Source organism: Hemiscyllium ocellatum, chromosome 1 (assembly GCF_020745735.1).
Source record: "Hemiscyllium ocellatum isolate sHemOce1 chromosome 1, sHemOce1.pat.X.cur, whole genome shotgun sequence".
NCBI classification, from domain to species: domain Eukaryota; kingdom Metazoa; phylum Chordata; class Chondrichthyes; order Orectolobiformes; family Hemiscylliidae; genus Hemiscyllium; species Hemiscyllium ocellatum.
The window spans coordinates 128,120,887-128,137,571 of NC_083401.1; the positions used below are offsets into that span (position 1 = coordinate 128,120,887).

At 39.7% G+C, this 16,685-nt stretch overlaps 1 protein-coding gene across 2 annotated transcripts in view; it reads right to left on the minus strand.

Moving 5' to 3' along the window:
• Positions 1-324: 324 nt before the first annotated feature.
• LOC132816172 (stearoyl-CoA desaturase 5-like) overlaps positions 325-16,685 on the minus strand; it is a 57,997-nt gene continuing 41,636 nt past the window's right edge. The window contains exons 4-6 of one of the 2 annotated variants that reach the window (XM_060825669.1): positions 13,447-13,679; positions 7,863-7,913; positions 325-2,610 (exon numbers count right to left, since the gene is read on the minus strand). In XM_060825669.1, coding sequence (XP_060681652.1) covers positions 2,489-2,610; positions 7,863-7,913; positions 13,447-13,679 — 406 coding nt within the window. In that variant the 3' untranslated portion in view covers positions 325-2,488. Of the gene's footprint in view, positions 2,611-7,323; positions 7,914-13,446; positions 13,680-16,685 lie in introns of those variants that run through there. The other variant, XM_060825662.1, reaches the window with a different exon arrangement.

Below are 16,685 nucleotides of genomic sequence, written 5' to 3' on the forward strand. Positions count from 1 at the left end.
TTGAATTTAATTCCCGCCATGGTAAAATGGTCTCTGCTAATAGTTGGTCAGGCTCCAAGAATAGCTGTTTGGACAAAGTACAGAAGAACTGACCTAGACCTTGGAGCCAAAGTACAGGCAGCACATCCCAGGTGAGGATTTTCAAATAAAGCAAATTTTTTTTGTTACAGTGGTCAAAGTGTTGATAATTGCAACTAACAACAGAGACAAGGCAAATTTAATAGCATTTATTTTAAACCTTTTACAAACTCTATATTTAGGTTAATGAGAGAGCATTACATTTTGAAGAATGCAAACAATATTTGTTATAATAAATTGGTCAAAATACAGGTTATTTCTGGTCTTTATTTTCATTTTATTTCAATTTTCACAGGCCAAATTCCAAAAAATGATTGCCTTAAAAGTGCACTAGTGCCTTCCATGATCTTTACAAGCCTAACGTAGTGATTATGGTGATGAATAAAAACACATAAATACATTATGTCACATATTCTTCTGTGCACACATTTGATAAAGCTGTTTCTGATTTTACTCAGAGTTTGGCCGAGTTATATTACTTACAAGTCAACAACACAGGATTCTAGACAAGTGTGGCTAGTATGCCAACTTTCCCAACAATAGTCCTGGGGTTTATGGTGGAAGGGACAGAATAGGTTAGGGGGAAAATACAGTAAATTATGTGATAAGTAGATGGGAATGATTTTCAAAATGTTTCCTTATACCACATAAGCTTGCATTTGGTTCATAGGATATCCTGTTTTACTTGGAGACTTATGGGCATATTGCTCATACAAAGAAATAAGAAATAATACTTAATTGGTCATAATAGAAACAGTTCCTCATGTCAACTGACTAAATCAAACCCACTGAGCTTGCTAAACTGCTTCTTAATTCGGTTAATTCATCCATTGTCCATAGGGTTGAGTAGAGCAGAGAGTCTGGAGTCACTTCGCAGCCAATTCAAGGTACATATTTGGTTATTCTAATTTATCTTCTCTTATTATTTGGAAACGGGTGTTCAGTGGGAAATACACCAAAATATTAAAACTCTCAGTGTGTTACCAGTGTGGGCTTATAGCTAACATTAGGAACACCGATCAAGTTTAAATGAGAAAAAACTCCTTACTGAATTAATTATGCAAAGCACAATTATTTACAGATTGATATTTAATTATCTATCAGCTGCTGTAAACTAGAGTGGGAACAAGTTCACAGAATGAGTTTGCACAAGACTCTTTTTGAAACAACTAGACATTCTTCTCCAAAAAGGTGGCATATTACACAAGAGGACAGTACCTTCATTTATAAGTAAAGTTAAATCAACACTGTAAAAATTAAACATCTTTACAGTTCATTTCGTAGATACTGCAAATAAGTAACATGCTACAGAACTGACATTTCTCAGACTGTACTGTACAAATCATCCAAAATTAGATTTGCAGAAATACATACAAAAGAAAACTTGTAATTTAAAAAAATTATAATTCACTAATACATACTTTCACTCTTACCATCGCCAAGGAGAGGAATGGTCTATGAGAGTTATCTGCTTTTGGCGTCATTTATCAACTATTTATACTACCTCCAGCTACAATAAATTCTTCACCATACACATTTCTCACTACTAATAGCAGTAGTGAGGTACGTTACTCCTTGACTGCCATCAGTAGTCACTACACATACTACCACTCACCAAGACAGCAAATTGACATCAGGATCAGTCAACCAACAGGACAATGATGACAGAATTCAAGTCAGGTTTTGGCATTCTTACAAAACTCATTCATCTGAGCCAAGTGGATAGCTTCAACGACACTCATTGCTAAATCTCCAAAAGAACACGTTACTTTGAGCATTTAGTATTTTCAAATATAGTTTGTTGGCATCTAATGTCAATTTAAAATGTCTAATACATTGAGGGTGGCCAGAAATGGCGAAAGGACAAAAAACACATTGGCATCAGTGTTCAAGACAGTATGTCAAACTTTTAACAAAGGAAATATTAGTGTCCTGTAACTGAATGATGGAATAAGTGATAACTGATGAGCCATTTGAATAATTTAGACAATATTGTGCGGTAAATATATATTAATGTATGAACTATGCTAATGTTTCTTGTGAGTTGTTTGGCCTTGGGTACATCACAGTAGAGGCCAACACCTGATGTCCACTTACTGCACTTTCAATCAGGATCACAGGATAGCAAGTAGGAACAGGAATAATGGCTTGATATTTTTCCTTCCATAATGCACAGACTGAGATCAGCAGAACACACTCACTTTGGTTGAAATCAGCTAACTCAACACGATAGAATTCAAACTTGGGACACTCCTGGCCTGAACGATTCAACTATTCACTGTAAAAAAAAAACTCATTGAGCTATTCGGTCAAAATACGATATATTCCCTTTCCCATTCTTAGGTTCCAAGATCAGGCATCAATTATAGACGAAATACATTGTTACCATCTCAGTCCAAGTGTTGTTCTTTTACAGGCAACTAGGTGATGCAGAAGAATGGTCCTGTAAACCGTCTCTTAATATTCTCCTGGAGAAGACCTTTGATCTCCCTTTAATAAGCAGGCAATTTAACCAGGGGCTGGTTATAGGAACTGAAACACACAGGTCATCTTTCAGTTAATCGATCACTGTGCAATGTTTTAACATCAGCCTGTTATATATCATATTGTGATCAATTTTATAAATGTGTCCTTCAAATCTGACTGATGAACTTCTCTTTTGCTCTTCGGTATTTTTAATTTAACTAACTGTGGTCAAATCCATAAGTAATTGCAAGATCAGACTTTGGTTTATTCAGATATTAAAAGAAAATATTCTAAGTTATTTCTTGCATTATCATTAATAAAGAATAACAGTACAGAACAGTAGATATACTATCTAACCCATAAATAAGACATAGAACACATCACATCACTATATATAGAACAAATAGTTATATAAGGTTAAAAGAATTGACATCTAGGTGGAATTTTCCCATTTACAGTTAAAGTGCGGTAGCAAGTGAATTTTCATGGTGTCTGCACTACCATGGCCCAGGCTGAATGTTCTCATGCAATCTTTTGCTTTTCACTTTATTAATTATACTACTGAACTGTTGAGCAGGTTTCTCGAGGAAACTGCATGGCAAGTGAGGCAAAGGTGCAAACTCTTCCAGGCTCCATGCCTCAGGTTCGTTACTTAAAGCTCAGCTGCACATCACTTCAGATGCCACAAACCTAGAACTAACTCCTAAACAGTGCAGCTTAATTCTCTTTGATCACAAACTATCTGAGTGGAAAGACAAGCTAGCTCCCTGCTTCCAGGGCAGAAATACGGAAGTGCTGGTTTACAGAGTGGTGGAGGGCTCTTTTTCTCTGTTGACAGCCAAAGGAGGCCATGCTACCACACCTAGTCAGCCTGGAGAGAATTTGCTGTGTCCTGCGTGAAAAGGGATGCCCAGCAGTGCTTCAAGAGGGTGAATGATCTTCCGAGCTTCAGGCAAACATGTAGCACCATTTTCTCTCTGCTATCTCACACTAAAGAGCCAGCACACAGTCTAACACTGTGCATGCATCTCACCAAGGCTGATGAACAACAATTATAAGCTTTGCATGCATCATGTTCACTCAAGGGCTCTCACCACCTCATCCTCCCAAACTACTAATGCTTTCTGCTCTTGATGCTTCCTATTCATTCAGAGGACACCTCATTCGCTCTCCTGTGCATACATGACTACTAACTGTGGTAGCAATCATTTCAATTATACTCAATCCCCCTTGTTGCCACATTGAAGGTAAAATTGGTTTATCACACTCCCAGGATTGAAGCCTCAACAGCACCCAACAGACCCACCTGTAATCCCCGGATTGGTTGCACTTAACCTGCAGGATTCACCATAGTGAATGCCCGATGGTATTTGGATAAGACCCTTAACTGTTGGGAACGGACTTGGAGGGTATCCCCTTCGCAAAGTAGTCATCCTTCACACAACGAAGGTCTCTGCTCTATTGATTTTCACAAATACCATTCACATGCACACAGAGTTTGTTTGGCATTTAAACAGCTGGCTCATGCTGCAGCTGGGATGTTGATGTAGCATGGCGCCATACTGTGACATGACTGAAACATTTGCTCCCCTGTAACACAAGTTGCCTCTTTCTAGTGACACTAAAAACCAAGGTAAACAGCAGAGGTTGGGGTAGCCTGTAAGTAAGTAAGCACTGAAAGATCTTTCCAATCTGTGTGAAGAAAGCAATGTGACCCACACAGAGACTAGCAACCTCCAAGTAGGTACTAAAGTCAGCCAGCACCTAGAAAGCTAACAGCCAGAAGACGCTTATGTGTTCACGCCAGCGCAAAAGCATCCTACATAGATGCATGAGATACATAGGTGTCCCTAAGCACAAAGTGATCTAGAGAAGCATGCAAGACATAGGCCTGAAATAGTGGACAGTGGCAGAGTTAGTCCAAGAGCAGGCCTGCTGATGTGGTGAAGCTACCGATTTGCCAACGTGGAGTTCTGAGATGAAGAGTCAAGGAGCACAGTGGTGCTGCAGGGACCATGCACTGATGGTGTGCAGAAGCTGCAGTGGCATAATGGTCAGGACAGGCAATTGGCAAGCTATAGCTGCCAAGTACCTGAGCTGCTTTACCTATTAGGAATTTGCATTATCTTGTTTCTCAGTGGAGGAATGGTAAATTGGGTGTGATATTAGTAGAGGGAGTTGGGGCTTTAATCAGATGCAAATATATGGAAATAAGGTAGCCATTACTCAAGAATTAAATTCTGAAGTTGCCAGTCAAAAAAAACCTTTCTTGATGTTAAGGATTTAATTATTTTCATTGTCACCCTATTTAGTCACCATACTACTCATTTATGTCGCCATACTAGTGAGGGGAAAATTTTGTCTAAAATCTTGATATTGACTTATGGCTCAATGGTCAGTTCAAACCACTAGACAGATGGGGTTGGATAGATTTCCAGTTGCTGTTACGATTACTGCATGATTTATTTATTTCACATTATCACACGTTTGTACCCCTAGCATACCACTACCTCCCTGCTTTTCACACACATAGCATGAACAGCAGCAATCCCAATGGTAACCAATAACCACTTCCTTTAAAAAATTCAAACAGTAGAGGCATATGTTGAGTTGGGATAGTCTTTGGAACTCACTATCAACACTGGCATAAATGTATGAGGTGGAAATTATTACCTGCCTTAAGAGTTTTCTGTTGTGTTTCTGAATTAATAACACATCCGGATTGATATGCTCCTCAAAATGTTTTGACAATTTTGATTTTAAAATTTCATCTCCTTTACATATTTGCACCCAACTATAACCAAATAAATAAAAATATAATTTGAATAAACAGCAAAGAACAGAGCACCCAAAAGGTTTAAATACTTTAACCCAATTAGGAAACATTCTAAAAACCAAATCTTATTTCAGCTTTACTCAAAGTATCGGAAAGACCACATATTCAGAGAAAACAGTCTGCTACCAATCTTGATTCCAATGTTCAAATATGCATGAGGCTCAACTCTGCAAATCATATTTACCTTACACAATTTGGTTTCAAAAAAAGATCAAAAAGCTGTCAGTATTTTCTCTGAACACAATATGTGCCACATCCAATGAACCTAATAGAGATTCCTTTTCCTCCAACTCACAATTCTCCTTTGTCATACAACAGGCACCTAAGAATCAATCTTCCATTACATCACCCGACCAGAATTGAATAAAACTGTTTTGTTTCAAATTATACAAAAGACTCTTAACAACTCATTATGCATATACACGTTTCAAGGCCCTTCACTTACCCTACAGTAACTAGTTTCTAGCACAAAGTTGGCATGGATTTAAATAAAATAAAATATATGTGAAATTAACAACATGTCTGGCAATAATATTAAAACAAATTCATGTAGTTTATCCCTTTCAAACCCACAACTATGAAATTATGTTGCAGACTACTGCATCAGCTTTTGAGAGTGGGGAATCATTTCACTATGCTGTTTCATAAATCCATGATATTAACATCATAACTGAATTTAAAATCTGAGGGCAAAACAAACTTAATGGATATACAGTTTGTTGTGGTTCTGTTCGCCAAGCTGGGAGTTTTTCTTGCAAACGTTTCGTCCCCTTTCTAGGTGACATCTTCAGTGCTTGGGAGCCTCGTGTGAAGCGCTTCTGTGCTGATTCCTCCGGCATTTATACTGGTTTGAAACTGCCGCTTCCGGTTGTCAGTTGCTGTCTGCTGCAGTGGCCGGTATATTGGGTCCAGGTCGATATGTTTGTTGATAGAATTTGTGGATGAGTGCAATGCCTCTAGGAATTCCCTGGCTGTTCTCTGTTTGGCCTGCCCTATAATAGTGGTGTTGTCCCAATCGAATTCGTGTTGTTTGTCATCTGAGCGTATGGCTACTAGGGATAGCTGGTCGTGTCGTTTCGTGGCTAGTTGGTGTTCATGGATGCGGGTTGTTAGCTGTCTTCCTGTTTGTCCTATGTAGTGTTTTGTGCAGTCCCTTGCATGGGATTTTGTACACTACGTTGGTTTTGCTCATGCTGGGTATCGGGTCCTTTGTCCTGAGGGTGGCTGTTGGTTTGTGTGCTGTTATGAGTCCTAGTGGTCGCAGCAGTCTGGCTGTCAGTTCAGAAATGCTCCTGATGTATGGGAGTATGGCCAGTCCTTTGGGTTGTGGCATGTCCTCGTTTCGTTGTCTTTCCTTAAGGCATCTGTTGATGAAATTGCGCAGGTATCCGTTCTTGGTGAATACCTTGTATAGGTGCTCTTCTTCCTCTTTTTGTAGTTCTGGTGTGCTGCACTAGGACCACTAGGACTCATAACAGCACACAAACCAACAGCCACCCTCAGACAACAACTCACCAGGACAAAGGATCCGATACCCAGCATGAGCAAAACCAACGTAGTGTACAAAATCCCATGCAAGGACTGCACAAAACACTACATAGGACAAACAGGAAGACAGCTAACAACCCGCATCCATGAACACCAACCAGCCACGAAACGACACGACCAGCTATCCCTAGTAGCCACACACTCAGATGACAAACAACACGAATTCGATTGGGAGAACACCATTATTATAGGGCAGTCCAAACAGAGAACAGCCAGTGAATTCCTAGAGGCATGGTACTCATCCACAAATTCTATCAACAGACACATTGACCTAGACCCTACAAACCGGCCGCTGCAGCGGACAGCAACTGACAACGGGAAGCAGCAGATTCAAACCAGTATAAATGCCGGAGGAATCAGCACAGAAGCGCTTCACACGAGGCTCCCAAGCACTGAAGATGTCACCTAGAAAGGGGACGAAACGTTTGCAACAAAAACGCCCAGCTTGGCGAACAGAACCACAAGAACGAGCACCCGAGCTACAAATCTTCTCACAAACTTTGGATATACAGTTTGTCCTTCAGATACTGCAGGGTTGTATGGGACATCTGCTGTCAATACATCAAAGCATGGCAAGCAGATTAAGTAGGCCTTTTTGCAGTTTGTAAAATATATTAAATGAATTCAAGGATATCTTCCACCTGCATGGTCTGGAAAAAATTAAGTGCAAAAAAAAAGAAACTGCAATAAAGCTAGATGCATTGTCACAAGCTTGAAATATGACGACTATATGTCCAGCAAATTTCAATCAGTGAAATCTTCATATGGACTTTGAGCTTTGCTTCATTTTTCTTTTAAGCGCTCCCATCTCCAGTCCTCAGTTTACGTGCTTCAATCATCTGCTTAGAAGCTCGCTTTCGATCACTTGCCAGGCCAAGCCAACACATGAAATCAATAAAGCATGTTGTTGGGTTCAGTCGCAGACCAAACTCACTTGTTGAGTAGTCAAATGGAAACGTGTGATGATAGTTGTGGAATCCTTCTCCTGTAAAAATTAGAGTAATTTAGTATTCATCCAAAATATTAACTCTCAAGCTTTTTTAAAGTTCAGAACGTAAAGAATTTAAATAAAGGTATAATGTCTCTCTACTTAAAATACTATGAAATAGGTTGAAGCTTTGTTTTGTTGGGTATTTTAGGAATTTTCTAACTGTGTTCTATACCTAGGTAGCTTTGTTTGTTTTTGTCTTTCAGGTAATAAATATCTGTTTTAAAGAAACACAGCAGCCTTGTGAGACTATGGTTCAGTTAACGACTGCAGTGGCAACTAAAACAAAACATACGATCTATCAGCCAGATTTCATTCTGGGATCTGATTGGTCATACCATCAGCTGGCAATGTGACACAATGCTGCAAATTAGAAATTCATTCCTGCTTCTTAAAAGGTGTACCGTAACATTGCCCTCAGTAAATAGATGCAAGCTCAATAAACTGTAACAACAGCAATAGGAGAGAATTGCACTGGTACAAAACAGGAGAAAAACAGATTCATCTAATGCAATAATGTATTTAATCAAGTGGCCCAATCTAGAAAAAGGAACCCAGTTCTTGGAATCCAGCCCAGATGTGCATGGCCTCTTCTCTTTGGAAGTAAAATAATTCCAAATTCCGGGGCGGCACGGTGGCACAGTGGTTAGCACTGCTGCCTCACAGCGCCCGAGACCCGGGTTCATTTCCCGACTCAGGCGACTGACTGTGTGGAGTTTGCACGTTCTCCCTGTGCCTGCGTGGGTTTCCTCCGGGTGCTCCGGTTTCCTCCCACAGTCACAAAGATGTGCGGGTCAGGTGAATTGGCCATGCTAAATTGCCCGTAGTGTTAGGTAAGGGGTAAATGTAGGGGTATGGGTGGGTTGCGCTTCGGCGGGTCGGTGTGGACTTGTTGGGCCGAAGGGCCTGTTTCCACACTGTAAGTAATCTAATATGTGTAGGCCCTGTCCGAGGTCTTGGTCTTGATCATGTCTGGTTAGCGATAGATATGTCCATCCAGATGTGATCATGGACAGTTTTGATCTGAATTCTCTTCCAATGCAATGTATTGACCTCTTTTAAGCATGGCTCTACCAGTTAAATGATTCTGCGTTGTAAACTATTGCCTTACTGCAAATGTGGCATGCTCGCTCCTAGCATAACTATCATCTATCGCTTTCATCTTTCCCGGTTGTTCCGAAATAGCATCCCTAATTTCAAGTGGATGAAACAAATCAAAACTAGGAAGGGAAGAATAGAGCTGTTGCCTGAACTTAAGTTTGGCTGGGGAATGGAATCATAGATCTCAATGGAGTTATATGTAAGTAGGGCATGGTAACCTGTAGTCTTGACCTGTCTGCTGGCATTTGGAATCAGCAATTTAACTGCGAAATGTACGTTTCAGCACATGGAGAACAACCTGCCCAAGATAAACCCAGCATTACAGCACCTGCAACCTCTTTCCATCTGTCAGAGCCAAAGTGTAATATTACTGGGACACAGGTGGGTGATTGATGGGTATTTCTTCAGCATCTCTTTTGATTGCCCAAGTGGTTGAAATCAGGAGATGCTATTACAGCAGACAAATACAGTTGAGAAATTCATGTAAAATATTTAATATGTAAATTAATGAAAGAAACAGAATCAAGCTGGCAGGACAGGTGATGTGTTGCCACTGTAGTGTGTGGGAGCTAATGGACATCAGCACAATTCACAGTTGTCACATCGCAGCAAGTATTGGCTGCTAAATGAACTTTGGAGTGAGCTGCAGTCCAAGCTGCAGACACTGTCGCATTTCAGGAATGGGCACAGCTGTCTGGAAAATGTGTTTCAGAAGGCAGTCACCCTTAAATTAACTTAATTAAATTTGATCGGTGGTCAGGGACAGGTGAATATGGCTGCTTTGGAGGTGCTTCAGTCACTCCAATTGTCCAGTAAGTATAAGGTTCTTGACTAGGGAGGATGAGCAAACAACATGATCCAGAATGTCGTTGGAGTAGAGGGAGGAAAGAATGTTAATATAGGAAGTACTTACAGGGCAAAACATAATTAGGGGCATAAAATTGTTCTCTTAAACAAAAACTGGGTTTTGAAAGCTGTGTTGCCTACCTGATTAAAATCTCTTTTTGGATTGGACAAGAACTTAGAGTGAGAAAGGAAGGATCATGTTGAGATTCTTGTAGGTTGCAATGACATAGGTAGGCATAGAAGAGAGGTTTGGCGGAGGGACTATGAGAAGCTCAGGGTTTAAAAGCCAGAACCAGAAAGTTAATAATCACTCAATTGCCACCTGAGCCATGTGCAAACTGGAATTCAATAAATAAGGTTAGTGAGGTAAATGTGCGGCTCAAAGTTTGTTGGGGGAAAAAGGAGTTCTAATTCAGAATCTTTATCTGAATGCCTGATGAATAGCTAAGTCGACTGCACAGTAAAGACAAATGAGTATGACTTGATAGCTATTTCACAGATTTACTTGCAGGGTGATCAAACTAAGAACTTGATAGTCAAGGATAGTCAACATTCCAGAAGAATAGGTGAAAGGAGATGAGGTAGTTTTGTTAATAAATGTTGGTATTGGTGTGGTGATGATAGTGATATAGGTGCAACAGACTGATGTGGAATCAGTTGGGATGGAAATGAGGAAAATCAATCAAAAGAAGTCATTGGTGGGAATTGTCTATAGGTCCCCAAAGAGTAGCCTCTCTTTAGGACAAACCATAAATGGGAAAATATTGGAGGTGTGTAAGAAGGGTGCTATAAGTATCATAGGTGATTATAATTTGCATATTGACTGGACAAATCAGATGTGCACAGGCAACATGGAAAATGAATCTGTAGAGAGCATTTGAGATTGTTTCTTAGAACAGCCTGTTTGCAGGACAGGCTATTTTAGATCTAGTAACTTGCGATTAATAAGAGATCTCATGGTTAAGGATCTTCTAGGAAATAGTGATCACAACATGGTAGAATTTCAAATACAATTTGAGAGAGAGCAACTCAGGTCTCGAACCAATGTCATCAATTTAAATAAGGGCAACTGCAGGGGTATGAAGAAAGACTTGTCTACAGCATGTATTACATAACACTTAGCAAAGAATTAGTCTGGTCAAAAAGAAGGACTTGATGAGAAAAATGAATTATCCAGGCTTAACAAAAAGGATTAATAAGAATTTCTAATAAAAACTAAGGCAAAAATAGCAGAAAAAAATTAATGATAGGCCAGATGATTTAGATCTTTTTTAGAAACCAACAGTGGATAACTAAAAGGCTAATAATGAGGGAAGAAATTAATTATGAAAGTAAATTGACAAAAATATAAAACTAAACAGTAGGAGTTTCTACAGATATGGCAGATAATTTAAATCAATATTTACATCAGTCCTCACTGTGGAGGACTATGAATATCCCAAAAATAGATAAAAAACAAACTACTAATGGTAGGAAATATCTTGTAACAGTCTCTGTTATGAGGGACAAAGTATTTGATGTATTGTTGCAAGTTGCCCGAATGTGATGCCTGCAGTTAAGTGCTTTAAGGGAAGTAGCTGCAGAAATGGAGGGGATCAAAATATTCATGGAGTGTCATAACAATCAGCCTTAGGGTCTTAATCATTTGCTATCTATATTATGAACTGGAGGAGGGGTAGAGTGTAATGTATCCAAATTCCCTGCTAATGCAAAACCAAATGTGACAGTGTGTTGTGATGACAGCATAAGGAGAAATTTGCAATGGGATATAGATAGTTTGAGTGAGTGAGAAAAAAATTTGGTAGATGCAGTTTAACATACGAAAATGCGAGATTCTGCACTCTGAAAGGAAGAATCAAAAAGCAAGTTAAGGCAGATGTTAAAAATGAAATACTTGACATTAAAATATTGAGATACAAAATCAAAGAAGTTATAGCAAAACTTCACAAAACTTAACTTGAAAGTATTAAATTCAATCCAAGGCACCATCCCTTAAGGTGGTTGTTAAGGTCTGACAGATGATGCACAGGATATTTACAAGAATGGTACCAGAAATTAGGCAATTCATTATGCAGAGAAATGGCAGAAGGAGGAAGTAAAAGTACTGGAAATACTCAGCCAGTTAGGCAAATATCTCTAGAGAGAAGCAAAGGTACATTTCAGGCTATGTCCTGTCATCAGAATTATCAGAAATCTGATTGTAAGAGTTTTTAAGCTAGCGAAGAGGAAAGGGGCAGGAAGAATAAACAAGAAAAAAGAAGAGTCTCGGTGGCTCAGTGGTTAGCACTGCTGCCTCATAGCATCGGGGAGCCAGGTTCAATTACTGCTTCGGGCGACTTTCTGTGTGGAGTTTGCACATTCTCCCTGTGTCTGTGTGGGTTTTCTCTGGGTGCTCCAGTTTCTTCCCACAACCCAAAGATGTGCAGGCTGGATGCATTAGTCAGGGGCAAATATCAGATAATAAGGTAGGGGAATTGGTCTGGATGGGTACTCTGAGGGTTGGTGTGGACTTGTTGGGCCAAAGGACCTGTTTCCACACTGTAGGGATTTCATGATTCAACACAAAGAAATAAAACACCATTGACATTCTATTACTAGTTTGTGGATTGTACACATCACGAGACCATCCTTAATTGCCTTAAAGATGAAGATGAGCCTTCTTGAACTGCTGCGAGGATATAGTGAAGGTATACAATGTTAGGAAAAGAATTCCAAGATTTTAACCCAGTGACAGTAAATGAAAAAGTCAGGATGGGCTGCGTGGTGTAGAGGGAAATTTGCAGTGTGGTCAGGAGTGTGGATTAGGGTAGACTAACAAGTTAGTTGTATCTAACCACTCCACAGGTTAACTGTTGACATGGAAGCTGGCTTCATTGGAAATAATACAACAATGAAAGTGGAGAAAATGGAGTAATAACTGTGATAGCCTGTGGATTTGTAGAGAACATTAGTAGAAAGCTAATCTCCAGAAATGGAGATCAGAAGTCAAGCAGGGAGAATCAGAAATGGACCGGTGAAGGTAAGAGAATGATGAAAATTAGAAACAAAATGAATGAAATAGATATTGCTAATTTTTATTAAGAGATGAAAAGGAATCTGTAAGGGAACACTGATGACGTTCCGAACCAAAATATGTCAGATTGAATTGAACGTTCATAAAGGAAATAGGCTCAGTGCTGCGGAAGACCAGAAGGATTTGGAGACAGAGGTTGACAAAAATATTAAAGATACCACCTCAAGACAAGAAAATTGTAAAGTTACCATTCCAGGGGATGAGGTTAGCATCACTACTTTGCAAACCAGTCATCTAGCCAACTGAGCTAGCCAACATTGCCCCTCACAGCGCACCCCACACACCCCCCAAGATAATACGAGCCATCACAAAAAAATCCTGAAGATAAAGCAGTTGTCATTTTCAGGAGACAAACACAAAAGGATTGGAAAAGTTTGAATTTCGTCACTAAAACCTCTGATACCTGGTTCAATGTGAGCAGCAGGTCTGTCCCTACTTTTTATCAAATATCATAAAATTAAAACGACTTCCATTTTCACAGATAAACTTAACAACCAGCTTCTTACTCACCAATTGCTCCAAATGTAACAAATCGATTTTCTCTCGGGCTGATGGATTTGTCATAGGGTCTATTTCCATACATGTGAGCAGCACTGTTAACCAACCACGTGACATTCAGGGATACTGTATATCGAAGGATAGATGCCAAGAAATATGAATTCCACAGACTTTCTCCCCAGAAGTACCAGGGAATAAAAGTTGGCATGAAGAAACACATGATTAAAACAGAAGTCTTGTAGTACCTATGAAAATAAGCAAACTTTACTTCAACAGAAATTACCAGCACAATTCTCTTAAAAACACAATCATCAGAATATGTACAAAGAATAAAACTCTAAAAGACCATGAGACCATAAAACATAGGAGCAGAAATTAGACTCTTCAGCCCATCAATCTGCTCCACCATTCAATCATGGCTGATAGGTTTCTCAACCCCACTCTCCTGCTTTCTCCCCATGGCCCTTGATCCCTTTAGTACTGAAGAACCTATCTATCTCAGTCTTAAATATACTCAACGACCTGGCCTCCACAGCCTTCTGTGGCAATGAATTCCATAGGTCAACCACTCTCTGGCTGAAGAAGGTTCTCCTCATCTCTGTTCCAAAAGGTTTTCCCTTTAGTCTAAGGCTGTGCCCTCAGGTTCTAGTCTCTCCCACCAATGGAAACATCTTCCCAACATCTACTGTCTACGCCATTCAATATTCAGGATGTTTCAATTAGACCTCTCCCCCAATCCTTCTGAACTCCATCGAGTATAGACCCCGAGTCCTCAAATGTTCCTCATATGTTAAGCTTTTCATTCCTGGGACCATTCTCGTGAAATCTCCTCTAACATGCTCCAGGGCCAATACATCCTTCCTGAGACATCAGGCCCAAAACTGCACACAATACTCCAAATGTGGTCTGACCCCAGAGCCCTACTGAGCCTCAGAAGTACATCCCTGTTTTTATATTCAGGTCCTCTCAAAATAAATACCACCATTACATTTGCCTTCCTAACTACTGACTCAAGGATACATTTGAGAGAATCCTGGACTAGAACTAGCTTTGCACTTCACATTTCTGAATTTCCTCCCCATTTAGAAAATAGTCCATGCCTCTATTCCTCCTACTGAAGTGCATTACCTCACACCTTTCCACATTGTACTCCATCTGCCACTTCTTTGCCCACTCTCCTAACCTGTCCAAATCCTTCTGCAGTCTCCCCACCTCCTCAATACTAGCTGTCCCTCTACCTACGTTTGTATTATCTGCAAATATAGCCAGAATGCCCTTCGTTCCTTCATCTATATCATTAATGTATAAAGTGAAAAGTTCTGCTTCCAATTCTGAACTTTGCAGAACACCACTTGTCACCGGCTGCCATCTTAAGAAGGATCCTTTTATCCTCATTCTCTGCTTTCTGCCAGACAGCCAGGCGTCTAATTATTCTGTAGGCTTTCTATGACTCTATGTTAGCACTTTGCTTCTAACACCATGTGTCCTTATCTTACTCAGCAGCCTCCAGTGTAGCACCTTGTCAAAGGCTTTTGAAGTCCAGGTAGCTAATATCCATTGGCTCTCCTTGGTCTAACTTGCTCATTACTTCCTGAAATAACTTTAGCAGATTTGTCAGGCATGACCTCCCCTTGATGAAACCATGCTGAGTTGGTCCTATTTTATCATACATTTCCAAGTAAACAGGAATCTCAGCCTTCACAGTGGTTTCCAGGATCTTACCCACAACCAAGGTTAGGCTAATTGGTCTATAATTTTCTGTCTTTTGCCTTACTTCCTATTAAAACCACTATCACTCAGGTAAAAATTTCATTGGCTGGTTACAGAGAGAAATAACTGCCCTTATTTGAACTGAAGGAGACAGGAATTAATGATGCCTTCTGCCCAAATCCACCCCCCCCCCCCCACCCCATTTATCTCTCCACCCTGGAGGCTCCCTGCCTCTATTCCTGATGAAGGGCTTTTGCCCGAAACATCAATTTTCCTGCTCTTCAGATGCTGCCTGACCTACTGTGCTTTTCCAGCACCACTCTAGTCTAAATTCTGGTTTCCAGCATCTGCAGTCCTCACTTTTGCCTAAATAAATCTGCTGTAAACTATGTGAATTACCTGCAATATACATGTTAGTTTTGGTTACCCCACATCATTTATTCTCTTCCATGGTATGGTAGGCCAAGTACATCAGTGTGATTATCCCTAAATGCCCCTGAACCCAGTGATTTCCCAGGTCATTGCTGAGAATCAATCATATTGTTGTGGGTCTAGACTCATTTGTAAGTCAGATCAGGTTAGAATGACAGATTTCCTTCCCTAAAGGACATTAGTGAGTCACATGAGCTTTTACATAATCAACAGCCGTTCCATTCACCATTAGACCAGTTTTTATTTAAATTCCAGACTTTATTGAATTTAAACTTCACCATCTGCCATGGTGAGATTTAAACCTTTGTTCCCAGAATATTAGTCTAGAGCTCTGAAATAAGAGTCCAGTAACATTTCTATTGCCTCCCTTGGAGGAAAGGTTAGTGGAGAACTGTAAGGCTAATACTTGATCTTTTTTCTAAGGTGGACCCAGATATTTTCTGGCAAATTGACAGATTATAAATTTTATTCAAGATATTTACTTAAGACATTTTAAGATTATCAATTACCTGACATATACAATGAGCCAGGATCAGTCAGCATGGATTCAAATAAAACGGAAAAATAACATTCAATCCAAAGCACCACACATACAAAAACGTGTTAGATTTCTCCCACCTCCCACAGAAGGTACAGTGGTCAGATGGGAGAACACATTCTGGAAATTCCTGGTGAACTTCTTTCATAAAAAATATGATCAATTCAAGGAGTAAGCTTCCAATTCAAATAATCAGTTGAAACTTTCAGAAGTTCAATAAATAACTAGACAAGTTTATTGTCTCTCTGTGGACTTTTGATTAGTGAACTGATACAAATGAAGCAGAGAAATCTCATAGATAAGAAAAAGAGTTACTCAAACAAACTGCAGGATCAGTGACCTTCTCCTGCCTAAAGTGTTTCAGTTTGCTATATTGTGGAACATAGTGTATAATATTTTACCAGGAGTATTTTCCTGCACATTTGTTATTTTACAGTATTGAGGATTCTTATACTTTATCGTAAAGTTAAGTGTTCCTATAGGATTTTCTTACTATCTTTTCCTGCTATTGTTTCACCTCACTGACATCCACATAGTCTGATTTTATCCCTTCATAACCCTGCTCTGGCTT